This window comes from Mus musculus, chromosome 11 (assembly GCF_000001635.26).
Source record: "Mus musculus strain C57BL/6J chromosome 11, GRCm38.p6 C57BL/6J".
Lineage (NCBI taxonomy): Eukaryota > Metazoa > Chordata > Mammalia > Rodentia > Muridae > Mus > Mus musculus.
Genome location: NC_000077.6, coordinates 115598796 through 115613504, shown reverse-complemented (window position 1 = coordinate 115613504; position 14709 = coordinate 115598796). Strand labels below are relative to the sequence as shown.

Genomic DNA, 14709 nt, shown 5'->3' with positions numbered 1-14709 from the left:
CCACTTAGCTCGTCTGAGTGCAATTCGGCAATCCTCGCTGCTTTTACATTCTTAGTAGGGAGGGGCTTCCAGGAGCCTGTGAGTTGTTCACTTCCCCTACTTAAAACATCCTGTGTCTTAATGCGCCTCCCTGCGTGGTGGGATGTTGTTTCTCCTTTATCTTAACCTGGAAGATTCAGGGTCGGCTGTCTGATTTTTTTTTTTTTTAAGAAGTCTTATCGACGTAAATTCCGTGCTCCTCATTTCCCCGCCCTCAGGAGCTTCTCGAGCTTTTTGGTACTATCACCCTGAGCGCTGTGGCAAACTCTTAAAGCAGCTGAGAGCTTTGGCTCCTGGTCCCTCGTGCGCAGCAGTGTTGCTCCCGATTCCCCCTAGGAAAGACCCAGGGCCCTTTATCTTGGCTGCTCCTTTGGTTTAAAACTTATTTTACAGTGAGTGGCAGGAGAGGGAGTTGCCAGAGTGTGCCCCAGCCCTTGCACTCCGCTTTAACCGGCCAAACCCCAGAAGACTACGCCCCTCCCCCCGAATAGGCCACGCCTTCCCGAAGCTCCTCCCACGCTGCCCGGCCGGGGAGAGTCTGACCTAGTTCACCTGAGCGGGGCAAGGGATATGGTGACCCCGGCGCGGGGTGCGACCTGGCAAGACCAACAACTTCACGCAAAACGCAGGGAGGGTCCGGCCCAGCGCTCGGAGGCTTTCGTGGTCAGAAACAAGGCGGAGGTGCGCCGGGTGGGAAGGGGACAGGGGCCGGTGAGCTTTCAGCGCGCGACGGTGGCGGTGTCGCAGTTGTCGGGTGCCGATCCGTCTCCGCGCCAAGCGAGGGAGCGGCCCGGGGCGGCGGCGGGGTGCGGAGGCGAGGGCGAGTCGTGGCCGGTAGGCGGCGCTAGCGAGTCGCCCTGGCGCCGCCGCCGCCGCCGCCGCCGCCGCGCGGTACCACGCCGGGCGCGCGCCGCGCGGCGCCCCAGACGCAGGCGCGGGCCAGCCCTGGCCCAACGGCTGCAGGGGTGGACGGACTGGAAACGCTGGGAGAGAGGGGCTCGGAGCCCTGCTGGTATCAGGATCTGCGGCTTGGACTGAGCCAGCGTCCTCCGTGCTAGACGATAAAGGCGAGCCTGACGTTTACACCCAGTTCAGTATTTGCACCCCGAAATTTACCCTGATACTGACTGTATCAGATCCCAGATCTGGGATAACTCAGATCCCGCTGGGACCGTAGGTGAATTCCCGCTTCACTTCTCAGATGTAACCCCAGAAGCCTGGGTTTCCTTCAGCTGAGCAGCAGGTGGCCACTTGGTGCTCAACTACTCCACCCGAAGCCAAGTTTGGTGGGCACTCAGCCAAGCACTGAACGCGACAGAAAGTCCAGTTCCACCCGTCCCAAGGCCTGGTCTGCCCGGCCCAGTGCCTACAGGGCTAGAATCGGGAGCTTTGTGATTCACCCTTGAAGCCTCAACCGTCTTTGCTTCTCAGGTGCTGTCCTTAGTTTCAGGCCAGTGAAAACCTGCCGGGCTTAGACCGTCATGAGCGAGGCCAGTAGAGATGATTATAAAATCCAGTCTTTTGATGCAGAGACGCAGCAGCTGCTGAAGACCGCGCTCAAAGGTGAGCCTCCCACCCACCACTTATTTTGTGTCAAGTTGACATAAAACTATCCAGCACGCTACCAGAGTCCGACTTGAGGTTCCCATGCATATTCCATTTGGGTAAGAGCCGCACTGGGGGCTGAAGCCCAGAGCCAGGCAGTGCCCAAGCCCTTCTTGGCTCTCAGAAAGTAAGTCACAACCTAATTCTCACCACATTTAAGCCAGTAGATTGGAGAATGAATCACAGAGTTAGATCTAAGATCATAAAGCCTTTAAGTACCCATGAAAGAGAACACTGCTTTCTCTTTAAAGGCTTTGCATTTGGTGCAGTCAGCACCCTTGAATGTACAGAGATGCCTGGTTTGGAGAATCAGCCTGGCAGAGGGGATATGTAATTGCCTGGCCCTTCCGTTGTAACACTCACGACAGAAGTTTGACAGGACAATTAGCAATTGCCGTCATGTGCTAAGCTAAACATTTTGGAGACGTCTCCATGCCTGTAATCCCAGCAGATTACAGAGGTAGGAGAATTAGCACAAATTCAAGGCCAAATTGCTCAACACAGACTGTGCCTGTGGGAGGAGAGATGGCCCAGTGATTTAGAGCATTTGCGTGCTGTTCTCCTTTAACCCCAGCAAGCAGGAGGCACGATAGCTGGCTACACAGTGAGATGCTGTCACCAAAACAAAACACAACAGAAAGCCATAAAGAACACTTGACTTGCAGAGGACCTTGAGAGGTTCAAGACCATTGATAGCTCAGTTCTCAGGATCCCGTGCTATCCTCTATCTCCGGCAAACACATGGCATGCATATATACATGTAAGAAAATATTCATACATATGACATGAATGAACCTAAAAAAAAAATTACATGGTGAGCTTGAGGCCAGCCAGAGCAAAACAAGACTATCTCAAAAAAAAAAAAAAAAAAAAAAAGTAGAAGCCTTGGCATTCAGTGTACGCCATCAAGGCAGTGCTAGAAAATAAAAGACGTGTAGCCTAAGAAACTACACTTGTGCTTTGGTCTCCTGCAGCCTCCTAATCTTACAGTCATTGATTTATTGGCACAGGATCTCTCCCTGGCTGGCCTACATCTCTCCCTGGCCTGCCTCTTCTACCTAAGTATTGGGATAAAAGGTTTACACCATTCCATGCAGAGTACAAATTGTTTTTTTATAAAGTTTTTTTTTAAAGGTTATTTATTATATGTAAGTACATTGTCACTGTCTTGAGACACACCAGAAGAGGGAGTCAGATCTCGTTAAGGATAGTTGTGAGCTACCATGTGGTTGCTGGGATTTGAACTCAGGACCTCCAGAAGAGCAGTCAGTATTCTTAACCACTGAGCCATCTCTCCAGCCCACAAATTGTTTTTTGTTTGTTCATGTGTATACCTACTTGTCTGCTTGTGAACCACACATATACTGTGCCTGTGGAGGCAAAGGAGGATGGCCAAGCCTCTGGAACTGAAGTTCTAGGCGCCTGTGAACAGCCAGCGTAGAAGGTGGGAATCAAACCTGGGCTCTCTGCAAAGCAAGTGCTCTTACCCACTGAGGCATTGTCTTATCTATTTCCTGATTGGGCAGCCGGGGTCCTGACAGTGAAAGCTGCCCTGCTCTCACTCAGCACGGTTATAACCACCTTCTCCGGAGAATATGTTTTTCTTGGTTTGGTTTGGTTGCTTTGTCTCTAGCCTTTGGTCCACACATAGTAGGCATAGTGCTTGTTCCCTAAATTACGCCCTTTATGCCCTCAACTTTAAAGATAGGATCTCACTAAGTAGGTCTGGCTGACCTGGAACTTGCTATGTAGACCAGGCTGGCCTGTCTCTACCTCTCAGGTCATAGGATTATAGGTGTGCGCCTCAATCCAGCTCCCTTCTTTTGAAACCCAGTCACATGTAGCCCAGGCTCTCCTGGAACTCTGTCTTTAGGCAAGGGTAGCCCTAATGTCTTGCTTCTACCTTGAGTGCCTTCCTGCTGGTTTTCCCTTCATCTCTTAAGCATGTGGTGGGGGCTTGCCCTATTTATTACAAATACCTCCAGTCCTGGGGTGTGGTAGTGTTTGACTTCAATCCCAGTACTCAGGCTGCAGTCAGAGTCAGGTGGGTTTCTGTGGGTTTGAGAACTGGTCTACAGAGTGTGCCAGGCCAGCCAGGGCTACACGGAGAGACCCCCTCTCAAAGAAAAACAAACCCCACTTCAATCCTTAGCAGACAGAGGCAAATGTGATTAAGCAGGCGGCTGTAGACTCCCCTCCTGTCTCTTGCCAGATCCAGGTGCTGTGGACTTAGAGAGAGTAGCCAACGTGATTGTGGACCATTCTCTGCAGGACTGTGTATTCAGCAAGGAAGCAGGACGCATGTGCTACGCCATCATTCAGGTTGTGGGGGCGGGCAGAGAGGGAGGCTGCCCTGAGGATGCCACCTTAGGGTCAGGCACAGGCTGGCCAGCGCCCTGCTTATCACCCTCTCTTCGGCTCACAGGCAGAGAGTAAGCAAGCGGGCCAGAGCGTCTTCCGCCGTGGGCTCCTCAACCGGCTGCAGAAGGAGTATGATGCGCGGGAGCAGCTCCGAGCATGCTCCCTGCAGGGCTGGGTCTGCTATGTCACCTTTATCTGCAACATCTTTGACTACCTGAGGGTGAGGCAAGGGAAGTCACCTGCGCAGCAGTGAAGGCCTGTGTCCCAAGGCCAAGGCTGATTTGCTCCCTCCTGACTGCAGCTCCCACCAATGCAGCTCCCCCCGCCGCCTTTGCTCTCCCCACAGGTGAACAACATGCCCATGATGGCCCTGGTTAACCCTGTCTATGACTGTCTCTTCCAGCTGGCCCAGCCTGAGAGTCTGAGCAGGGAAGAGGAGGTGAGTGACTGTTGACAGGGCTGTGGAGCCCAGCCATGGAGGGCACTGCTCCTCAGCCAGGTGCTCGGCAGGGACAGCTAAGGCCTGTAGGCATCACTAGACAAACTACAGTGGCTGGAATTTATCCAGCACATAGAGGCCAAGGCTTCACTATTGGAGCCTTGTACTAGGAATGGCAAAAGCTGTGGCCAGCTGTGGGCACAGATGGCCCAGAAATCATCTCAGAGTCGGGTATATGGAAGAGGGTTAAGCGACCGTTTGTGGAGGCAGGCCTGGTTTGGAGTTCAGCCTGGTCAGAATGTTCTGGAAAGCCCCTTTTGGTAAGATTTGGGCCATGCCCCTTGGTGTCAGAATGGAGCGCGGTACTCAGCAGGTGCTGTCACCTCCTTGTGCCATGTTGCTCTGCTCCTCCCTCTGGCTGAGTAGGCCTTGCCACTGCCCCTGCAGGTGGACTGCCTGGTGCTGCAGCTGCACCGGGTCGGGGAGCAGCTGGAGAAGATGAACGGGCAGCGCATGGATGAGCTCTTTATCCTAATCCGGGACGGCTTCCTGCTCCCGACAGACCTCAGCTCCCTGGCACGGCTGCTGCTGCTGGAGATGATTGAGTTCCGGGCAGCTGGCTGGAAGACCACTCCTGCTGCCCACAAGTATTACTACAGTGAGGTCTCTGACTAAGCCCAGGTCTGCACATGCCTTCCCGTGACCCTCTTTTCAAGCTGGCACCAGAATCCTTGCTTCAGCCCCTTCTAGACTTTTTTGACTGCTGTGGTTCTGCCGTCTTCCCTTCCCTCAATCTGGACTTGTCTCCTGGCTGAAGACTGACTGTCTTCCTCTCCCCTCAAGTCCTGTTATCTTCCCACCACCTTCCTCCTGGGCCTGACAGGGGAGAACCAACTAACAAACACTGAACTGTGTAGCCACTGGTGCAACATGACCTTGGTGCCTCAGTTTTCCTGTCTATAAAATGGGCAATTTTAGCCATTGGTGGAATGCTTTGGGATGTTAAGGGCAAGTTACAAGAAATGGTGTTTTATATATTTTATAGAGAGACTTTTGTGGAGGAAGCCTGTTTCCTCCAGTCATGAGTGACTGCCTCACCAGGTTGGGGTGAGGGTTTTCTAATAAATCTTTTCTGAAACCAAACTGCGTATTTCCATAGCATCCAAAGGTGTACCCCAAGCCAAAGGAAGAGGTCTTTTTACTTATGAGTCCACTGCAGCTGTCTTCAGACACACATCAGAAGAGGGCGTCAGAGCCCATTACAGGTGGTGTGAGCCACCATGTGGTTGCTGGGAACTGAACTCAGGACCTCTGGAAGAACAGCCAGTACTCCTCCTCCCCCCCCCCCCCTCCAGCTAAAGACCGAACCCAGGGCCTTGTGCTTGCTAGGCAAGTGCTCTGCCACTGAGCTAAATCACCAACCCCAACAGCCAGTACTCTTAACCACTGAGCTCTCTCTCCAGCCCCAGAGGTCTTTATTCTAGTCCAGATTGGACCTGAGTTTCTTGCAGGAAATCTCTGAGACACATTCTGTCTTTGAGAGGTTGGAGGGGGGGAGCAGGGGAACCAATTTGGATTACCAGATAACACGTGGTCCTTTGAGTGCATCTCACTGTGTGAGAGGCAGTTTTGCTCAAGTTGTGGCCAACTTCTAGCCAGCATGGAGAATCAAAGACTCACAGAATGGAAGACTGCATTACAAACAGCACTCTCCGTCCTTAACTTCCAGAACTTTCCAACAGGACAGCAGGAGCTCAACATTTATTAGTGGTACTGTACGTATAGATGTTTTGTCTGCACCTATGTCTGTATACCATGTGCACGCCTGGTGCCCAGAGGTCAGAAGGTATCGAAACCTTTGGAACAGGAGTTACAGGTGGTCAGTGAGCCTCCGTGTGAGTGCTGGGAATCAAACCAGGTCCTTTGGAAAGAGCAGTGAGTGCCTTTAACCACTGAGCCACCTCTCCAGCCGTCGGGTGGTTTCTCGTGGCAGTGTGTCCTTTCCCACCTCTCCTCTCCTGCTACCACCAGCGGTAGTGGGCCAGGGCACGGTTGGCCTCTGCCATCTTATGCATATTGTGCTTCCTCTTGATCACGGGACCCCGGTTATGAAAAGCCTCCAGCAGCTCATGTGACAGTTTCTCTGGCATAAGTGTCCGCCGCGGTTTATTCTCTCGGCACTCTGTGATCATCCACTTCATGGCCAGGAAGCGCCGACGTCGGTCAGCGAGAGGCACGGGGACCTGGACAGAGGCAAGCTGAAGTTGATTTGCGCCTGACAGAGTTACCATGTACTGTCTCTGTGCTATTTCTAGGATGGGCCCTGAGCACAGAGCTGACTTTCTTGTATCTCAGAAACCTGTGTCTAAGGAACATTCACGTAATAAACACTGAGCACTTTCCTTCAGCAGCAGAAGCTTTGTCGAGTTGACATAAGCAGCAACTGGGAAAATCCTGCTGCCTGAGCCAAGCCAGCTACTTCAGATCAAAGGTGCCTAAGAATGCAGTACAGGAACCGCTTGCCTGGCACCCACTTCAGGCCACACACCAAAGACACCGGGAAAAAAATCCCCTGGTCTTAGCTGCTGATATTAAAGGGGAAAATGACCTAATAGAGTAATATTAAGTAGTTAACCGCTGAGATAGGGACCACTACTTCAGTTCAGTGATGATGCATGGTCATGGGTCCAGGACTAGCCCAGACAATGGCAGGTAAGCACAGTCCTTTACCAAGAGTTCAAAGCTTAGGCTACACAGGACACTGGACATTTTGTCCTCTACCTATGGCATTTACACGGTGGGCCTCAGACAAGCAGATTCTGACAGTCCCCAATTTCTAGGGTTATTATACTTGGCCTAACTCTGGGCACTCCCGTCACACACTCCCACCCCGACCCGTCTCACACACAGGCTCCCCACTCACCTGGTAGAAATGGCCCCCTTTGAGGATCGGCACCAACCCAATCACAGGCTCACAGTTTTTGAGTGCCTCGTGGAAGATCCTGTAGGGGTTCCGTTCAATGGTGGCCTGTTCCTCCGCAGAGGCAGCACGGTACTTTTCAAACTGCTTCCTTTTCACAGCTTCCAGAGTCTGCAAGAGACGGAAGAGGCTGCTCGGGCCCTAAGTTTAACCAGCTCACCTGGGAGTGCTGCACACTCATGACTGCACGGGGCGCTGGAGGCAGGAGAGTCAGGAGGTGAAGGTTATCCTCAGGTGCACAGCAAGCTCAGGCTAGACTGTGTTCCACGAGACCCTCTTTCAGGAAAGCCAGAGTTTAAGTGCCTCCTGCTCTGCTAGACCATGACCCCAAGAACAGGCCGAGATTATTTGTTCTTGTTTTGAGACAGGGTTTTCCTGTGTAGTCCTGGCTGTCCTGGAATTCACTGTGCAGATCACGTTGGCCTCAAACTCACAGAGATCCACCTGCCTCTGCTTCCCAAATGCTGGGATTAAAAGTGTGAACTACCACCACCCAGGCAAGAACTTTTTTTTTTAATGTTGACAGAATGGGAAACTTCTGGGGACTCTGTGTAGCTCTGGCCGGGGTGAAACTAGCTTTTGACCATCCTGGCCTCAAACTTTTCCCAACTCTGCCTCTTTTATTGTTAGGTTGTCCCCCCACCCCACCCCAAGACTGGATCTTAATATACAGCTCTGGCTGTCTGGAACTCAGAGATCTGCCTACCTCTGGCTCTGTTTTGATTGTTTTTAAGACAGGATCTCACTAAGTAGCTCTGTTCCAGAACTCACTCTGTAGCTCAAGCAGGCCTGACTTATCTCTGCTTCTCGAGTGCTGGATTCAAATGCCTTCTCCAGCGATGGGATTTGAGGTGGGCACCACCAATCTCAGATCTTGGAAATTTTAATGGCAGGAATAGAAACCTGTTTTCTAGTTTTGAAGCCATGGTGTAAAACGCAGACACCAAGCCTGAGGGAAAAGAAAGACAAGCTGAAGAGGAAGAAGCGGCCTTACCTGAGCCATGAGAGACCGGGCCAGAACTTTGTTGCCTCCCTTCATCATCATGTTGGTGAATTTGCTTCAAGGAGAAAAACATGGTTAGCTTTCCCGGGCTGTACTCCGGATCCCTCAGCAGAAAACTGCCCCAGGTGAGTTCCAGCCCACAGCAGAGGAGCATTTGCGCCAAACCTGATGACCGGGTCTGCGAACACCGAGCTGGTTTCAGTCGCGGCCGCAGCTTTGATAAACTGGGTTTTCTTGAGCTCCTGGTCATACTTCTCCTCTTCGGTGAGTTCCGCCACCGGCTTGCGGTAATATTCCTTGTCAATCAAGGGCTCCCGGAATTCGGGGGCATAGCGGCTCCCCCTCACCTGTGTGAGCCTGGGAGTGGGGCGAGGAGGAAGCAGACAGAACCCTACGGGTGAATCTGTGACTCCACAAAAGTGAACAAGCTTGACTTAACAGTAAGCCGCAAGTGCCATCACGCTGACGAGGGACGGTGGCGCTGGGACCGCCTGCTAACCTGACAGCAGTTCTGACCCTTGTCCCAAGAGGTAGGCAGCCCCCACCCCGAAACTGGCCACTGTTCCGTCGCAAGCCAGTTCTCCGATCTCTAGCAGGGCCGCACTCTCGGCTCCGGGTAGAACCGATCTAGGTCATCCCGGCCTGTCAGGCATAGGACAGGGTACTAAGCCCCCAAACCGGCCCGTTTAATGGCTGGAGTCAGCCATCTCGGCGCCCCGAGTTAGTGCCCTCCCGCGCCAGAACTCAGCGCAGCTCGCCTGCGGCTTCTTTCCTTTCCCCAGGTCCTCCCGTGAAGGTCCGAGCGGCGGTCCCGGCTACGCGCTGCCTTCTCACCCTGGAAGGTTCCAGACGGCGCACCTCACTCCCAGGGCCAGCCCGGACCAGCGAAGCGGAGCGCGCAGCGCGGGGGCAGCCATCTTGGCCGCTGTCAGGACCTCGGAGGGCTGCCCACAGCGCGCCTGCGTGAGTGAGCGACAGGACACGGATGAGAGCCTGCGCACTTTCCTCGGGCGTGGGTTTCCCTTCAGAGGTTCCCTCTGAGGAAGAAGCGAAGACACATCCTCGCCCTCGCGGCCTCCGACGCGGTCCGGCGCGCCCGTGGACCGCAGCCCTCGGCGCGCTCAGGCCCCCATGCGGGCCCCGCCCCCGCCCTGCTCGCGCAGAACCTCGCGAGGCTTGAGGGCGCAGGGCCGGACCGGGCGGCTGCAATATGGCGGAGGCGGAAGGGGAGAGCCTGGAGTCCTGGCTGAGTGAGTATCCGGGGCCGCCTCTACCTGACCTCCAACCACGGGCCTGCCTCCTCCCTCCCTGCGCCATCCCCTCCGCCGCGGCGGCCCGCGGCAGTCCACACCCGGCGTCGCCTCGCGGCGAGCATCCGGCGCTCACACCCCTTGCGAGCAGCGGCCCTTCCCCGCCGCGCGTCCTCAGGCTCCCGCGGGTGACACCTGCAGCGCGAGATCCTGCAGGCCCGGAAAGCGACACCCGGGCGCCTTGGGCTGACAGGCGGGCGTCGTGGGGAGGTTGAGGTGGGGCTGCACCCAGCCTGTGCTCTGGGACCGGGCATTGGACAGGTCCCTCGGGGAGGGTTGAGCGGTGCCACGCCGCACACACAACACAGCTGGCAGCTTCCAGAGTGGGACCATCCTCAGTGAGGATGCTGGAAGTGAGAATTCATTTCCAAAGCGCGACTACAGGGAACAATATACCACGAAGCGTGCTAAATATGTACTGAAGGAACACACATGCGCGCACACACACACACATATATGCACGCACTCATTTTAACGAGATAACCCGCTCTTGAGTAACTCAAAAAACAATGACTGCTGCTATATCGACGTGTTGCTATCTTTACTAATTTGTACATTGCTCCAAAGGAATAAGGTTTAACGTTAGCGGACAGTTCATCCAGGTTATTTAGTAAGGGTTAATAAGGCTGGTTAATCACGCCTTATCAAGGGTCAATAAATTAACTTTACTAAGGGCTAGCCCCGGGAGAGCCTCTGAAATGGAGACGAATCAGGTAAGACGTCTTTGTAGAGCCCTGAGCTGGAAATCCTTTACGGAATACAGTTGTCTCTTTGATGTCTTGAGTGTTGTTCCTAGAGGCATGGCCTTCCTTAAGAACTACTGTTCAGGAGATTGAAATTAGCTTTAAGGGAAGCTACATCCCAAAAGAAAAGTAAGATCACAGTTGCAGTGTCTGATGTTTGCGGGCAGGGCATAGAGCCATCTCCCTATATGTGACAGTTCTCTGGGGAGTGTACAGTGCTGGATTACAGGCATTGGCTAAAATCATTTACCCAAGGATCCCAGTGTCCAGTCAGCTGTGTATAGACCAGGCTGGCCTCGAACTCACTGAGATCCTCCTGCCCCTGCCTCCCCAGTGCTAGGATTAAAGGTGTGCACCACCACGCCCAGCTCCCCTTCTTGAAAGATGAAAATAATTGGAATTGTAGACCCAGTATCTCACTTAATGAAACAGGTTCTGTGGCCACAATTCAAAGAGGACATTCTGCCTCCACTCAGACCGTTTTCCTGGAACCGTGTGACTGGGTAATAGCCAGAGCAGAATTGATTCACCACACAGACGGTAACAGGAAAAATGGAGTAGTATAAATGACCTAAGCTGCGCTAAGCAGGGTTGACTTAGGTGTTTTGTCTTTGTGAGACAGAGTCTCAGGACGCCAAGGCTGGCCTTAAACGCCTGCTCTTTCTGCTCTATCTAGAACTGCTGGGATTTCACCGTCTGACTAGACAGTGTGACTTATACCAGTCCGTTGAACCAGTCAGTGCCATCTTTGTGAAGGTCCTTGTCACCTCCGGTTTGCCTGAATTACTGCAGCAGCCTCTCCTTGGTCCACTCTGCATGCTGTTCCCAAGAGAGCAGTTATAGCTTACCACCATTCCAGGGCTGCCACCCCACTACCCTCCTCCCAGTCTGTCTCTGGCCATTACCTGCCTTTTCCTTTGATGGCCTGGTGATGCTTTTCCCACCAGCACACACTGTTCTCATTAACCCTGAAGCCCTCTTATCCCTTGCTTAGTTATGTGCTTCAAACCTATCTCAGAATATCCTTCCTTACAAACCATCTCTTGATGACTTCAGCTCTCTCTCGAGGCCCGCTTGGCACATTCAGCTAGTGTTTAGCAAGTAGTGAGTCTATTTTAGCCAGGCATAGTAGTGCACACCTTTAATCCCAGCACTCGGAAAACAGGCAGGCAGATCTCTGTAAGTTCAAAGCTAGCCTGGTCTATAGAGTGAGTTGCAGGACAGCCAGAACTACACGGTGAAACCCTGTCTGGAAAAGAAGGGGTAGGGGGCAGCATTTCACCAATTTGAGTGTCATTTTTTGCAAAGGGGCTGTGCTAATCTTTCTGTATCATTCTAATGTTAGTTTATGGGCTGCTGAAGTGAACACAAGAACAACAAAGTTTAACCATTTGTTCCGTGGTGGACCTCTTACTTAACATGTGCAAGGCACTGGATTCCATGCCAGCCTTACAAAGACAGAAATGAAGCAAAAAAAGCCCAGGAAAGTCAAGATATCTTTGCCTTAGTTTGATGGATATGCTATCAGAATGGATAGAAATTGAGGCAGTAAAGATTCTAAGTGGCAGCTTAAGTACTAAAATGTAGGTTTCCTTAGGTAACCGGTGAAAGGGAAGTGGAGAATGACCTAAGACAGAAGGAGAAGACAGCAGCAAGCTAGGACTTAAAAAAAAAGGGAACCCACCATGAGAATGCTGGGTGGCGGTGTGTAGAGCACACCAGTTAGCAACTGTAGGAGTATGGGACCATCTGAGACACGGGGCATTTTACGTGTTGACATTTAGCAGTTAGCAGGCTCCCATTTCTCTTACACCTGATAAAACTGACCTGTAAGGAGGAGTGGTGGCAGGACCTGACTTAGACTGATGAGAGTAAGCCGAGTGTGGTGACTCACATCTGACTTCCCAGCACGTGAACAGTGGACCAGGAGCAGCTCCGCAAACTGAGGCCAGCTGGGATACATACAGAATTAGTGTCATTAAGGGTTACAGGGTGAGACGGTTTCCAAAAACAGACAAACCAAGCAGTATAGGCAGGATAGTTCAGTGAGTGTGCTTCCTGTGCCAGCCTGGCCACACTTGAGTTCAGCCACTCAAGCCATGTAAATGAGGAGAGAAGCGCCCGCGCGCGCGCGCGCGCGCGCCTGTGTGTGTGTGTGTGTGTGTGTGTGTGTGTGTGTGTGTGTGTGCAGGTGATATGATGATGTGAGAGAAGAGGTGGGCCGGGGTTAGAAGAGACATTCTGGGAGGGCATGACTGAGAAAGATTGATGGTTAGGAAGGTGACTCCAGAGGCTGAAGTGGCTCAGCAGGTGAGGTCACTTGCTACTGAGCCTTAGGACCTGAGTTTGATCCTGGGGAACCACATGGTGGAAAGAGAACCAACTTCTTCAAGTTGTCATTTGACCTTAACATTTGAGACATGCCACACATCTCCCCTTCCACCCCCTTCCCACATAGAACAGTAAGGAAATATGTGATAAAAATTGAAGGTGTGGGTGAACTCAGGAACGGGTAAGGAAAGGGAAGAGACAGCAGTAAGGTTTCAGATCTGGGCTTGGGAGTAGATATCAGCATGCTCTGAATAGTGGCAGGCAGTGTGTATAGAAAGAGGGGAAAGCCGGGCAGTGGTGGCGCACGCCTTTAATCCCAGCGCTTGGGAGGCAGAGGCAGGCAGATTTCTGAATTCGAGGCCAGTCTGGTCTACAAACACAGAGCTGGTTCCAGGACAGCCAAGGCTATACAAAAACAAAACAAACAAACAAAGCAGCAGCAGGGCAGTTGACCTTAGCCCTTCCTTTGCTGTGCTTTTGGGTCTGCTTATTTCCAGTCATTGCTGTGTGCAACTTGAAACCTCGGAGAAGCCCAGGCCATGAGGAGTTAGATTAGCCAAGGCTGGTTATTCTCATCTGTATCTGCTGATGTCCTGTAGGAGTTGAGGCTAGCAGTGGTTACGCAGAAGGGGAAGGTAGGAAATCTGGAGGGATGGAAGCATCAGAGAATGAGGCCCAAAATAGACAAACCGTGAGTCAGAGCAGGACCAGAGGGGTGGTTCAGAGCCAGGTTTGCAGGAGAGAACTCCATTGTTGCTCGTCTTGTGTGAGCTGAGGGAGACTGTGAAGTGCGTGACGTGCTGGGCACTTGGAAAGCTAGAGTCACCTCGTACCACCCTCAGGACTGTAGCTGCTGGGGCTGATAGTGTGCCATGTGAGCTGCAGACACTGGCACGCTGCACTCTGTCTACCCAGTTGTATTTTGTGCCCTGTGAAGGCAGTGTTGCTGCACACTCAGTGGAAGGTGTGGGAAGTGCTTTAAGAAGCTGAGCGAGGGCTGGCGAGATGGCTTAGTGGTTAAGAGCACCGACTGCTCTTCCGAAGGTCCCGAGTTCAAATCCCAGCAACCACATGGTGGCTCACAACCATCCATAACGAAATCTGATGCCCTCTTCTGGAGTATCTGAGGACAGCTACAGTGTACTTACATATAATAAATAAATAAATCTTTTAAAAAAAAAAAAAAAGAAGCTGAGCGAGCTTGAGAAGAGAGCTTTCTTTCCAGACTTGTTTTGTGGAAAGAATCCTCACGTTACTCTTTTGGGAAGATGGTTTCCCGTTGTCCACAGTGTAAGTCTTGTGACAGTTAAAGAAAGAAGCACTGGGTGTGGGGCCGGTCTCTCAGTGTCTTCTTCCCTTTTTTCTTTTCCTTTTTGTTATTGTCTGTTGTTTGTTTTTCAAAACTGGGTTTCTCTATCTCTAGCCCTGGCTGTCCTGGAACTTGCTTTGTAGACCAGGCTGGCCTTGAACTCCAGAGATCCACCAGCTTCTGTATCCCAGGTACTGGGATTAAAAGTGTGCGTGTGCCACCACACCCAGCCAGTCAACCATTTCTTGACAAATGGGCTCTGCTGAATAAAATGATCCATCTTCTTTTTTGTTGTTTTGTTTTGTTTTTTTCAAGAGAGTTTCTCTGTGTAGATGTGGCTGTCCTGGAATTCACTCTGTAGATCAAGCTAGCCTTGAATTCAGAGATGGCTTGCCTCTACCTCCAGTGCTGAAATTATCTTTCAGGATTGAGAACAGCCACTTTGGTGTCACATATCCGCTATCCCAGTACTTGGAAGCAGAGGCTGGCGCATCCTTGACTACTTAGTGATTTCAGCCTGGTTTACACAAGATCCTGTCTCAAAACAAAAAACCCTGGCCACATCCTTTCCTCTAAATATAAATGTATA

At 52.1% G+C, this 14709-nt stretch overlaps 3 protein-coding genes and 1 pseudogene across 11 annotated transcripts in view; 2 read left to right on the top strand and 2 right to left on the bottom strand.

The window, feature by feature from the left end:
• The first annotated feature begins 535 nt into the window (after positions 1 to 535).
• Mif4gd (MIF4G domain containing) lies at positions 536 to 5587 on the top strand. 5 transcript variants are annotated; one of them, XM_011249229.3, is made up of 7 exons: positions 536 to 720; positions 1471 to 1602; positions 3023 to 3088; positions 3857 to 3966; positions 4070 to 4225; positions 4352 to 4444; positions 4892 to 5587. In XM_011249229.3, exons 4-7 carry the CDS (start codon positions 3946 to 3948, stop codon positions 5117 to 5119), a joined length of 498 nt encoding a protein of 165 aa, XP_011247531.1. In that variant the 5' UTR covers positions 536 to 720; positions 1471 to 1602; positions 3023 to 3088; positions 3857 to 3945; the 3' UTR covers positions 5120 to 5587. The 5 variants fall into 5 exon arrangements, with proteins under 5 accessions (XP_011247531.1, NP_001230516.1, NP_001230513.1 ...); NM_001243587.1 differs by lacking the exon at positions 3023 to 3088 and having other exon boundaries at positions 4409 to 4444; NM_001243584.1 differs by lacking the exon at positions 3023 to 3088.
• Positions 5469 to 9365, bottom strand: Mrps7 (mitchondrial ribosomal protein S7). Its single transcript, NM_025305.3, has 5 exons — positions 9262 to 9365; positions 8593 to 8784; positions 8419 to 8482; positions 7368 to 7535; positions 5469 to 6687 (listed from the first exon to the last, which is right to left on the bottom strand). Exons 1-5 carry the CDS (start codon positions 9342 to 9344, stop codon positions 6466 to 6468), a joined length of 729 nt encoding a protein of 242 aa, NP_079581.1. The 5' UTR covers positions 9345 to 9365; the 3' UTR covers positions 5469 to 6465.
• Positions 8988 to 14709, top strand: part of Gga3 (golgi associated, gamma adaptin ear containing, ARF binding protein 3) — a 20263-nt gene continuing 14541 nt past the window's right edge. For 2 of the 5 annotated variants that reach the window (NM_001252067.1, NM_173048.3), the window contains exon 1: positions 9589 to 9677. In NM_001252067.1, the coding sequence (NP_001238996.1) occupies positions 9638 to 9677 (40 nt within the window). In that variant the 5' untranslated portion in view covers positions 9589 to 9637. Of the gene's footprint in view, positions 9678 to 14709 lie in introns of all 5 variants that reach the window. The other 3 variants (XR_388465.4, XM_006533365.4, XM_011249031.3) reach the window with 3 other exon arrangements.
• Positions 11735 to 11849, bottom strand: Gm25364 (annotated as a pseudogene).

Bases quoted from the DNA above. Each gene is read 5' to 3' on its own strand.
- Mif4gd (NM_001243584.1), top strand. From the start codon at position 1,521: ATGAGCGAGGCCAGTAGAGATGATTATAAAATCCAGTCTTTTGATGCA. The intron at 1,603-3,856 runs GTGAGCCTCCCA...GTCTCTTGCCAG, and splicing joins GCTGAAGACCGCGCTCAAAG to ATCCAGGTGCTGTGGACTTA. The intron at 3,967-4,069 runs GTTGTGGGGGCG...TTCGGCTCACAG, and splicing joins TGTGCTACGCCATCATTCAG to GCAGAGAGTAAGCAAGCGGG.
- Mrps7 (NM_025305.3), bottom strand. From the start codon at position 9,344: ATGGCTGCCCCCGCGCTGCGCGCTCCGCTTCGCTGGTCCGGGCTGGCC. The intron at 8,785-9,261 runs GTGAGAAGGCAG...CCCCACTCCCAG, and splicing joins GCCGTCTGGAACCTTCCAGG to GCTCACACAGGTGAGGGGGA. The intron at 6,688-7,367 runs GTGAGTGGGGAG...GCCTCTGTCCAG, and splicing joins AAGGGGGCCATTTCTACCAG to GTCCCCGTGCCTCTCGCTGA.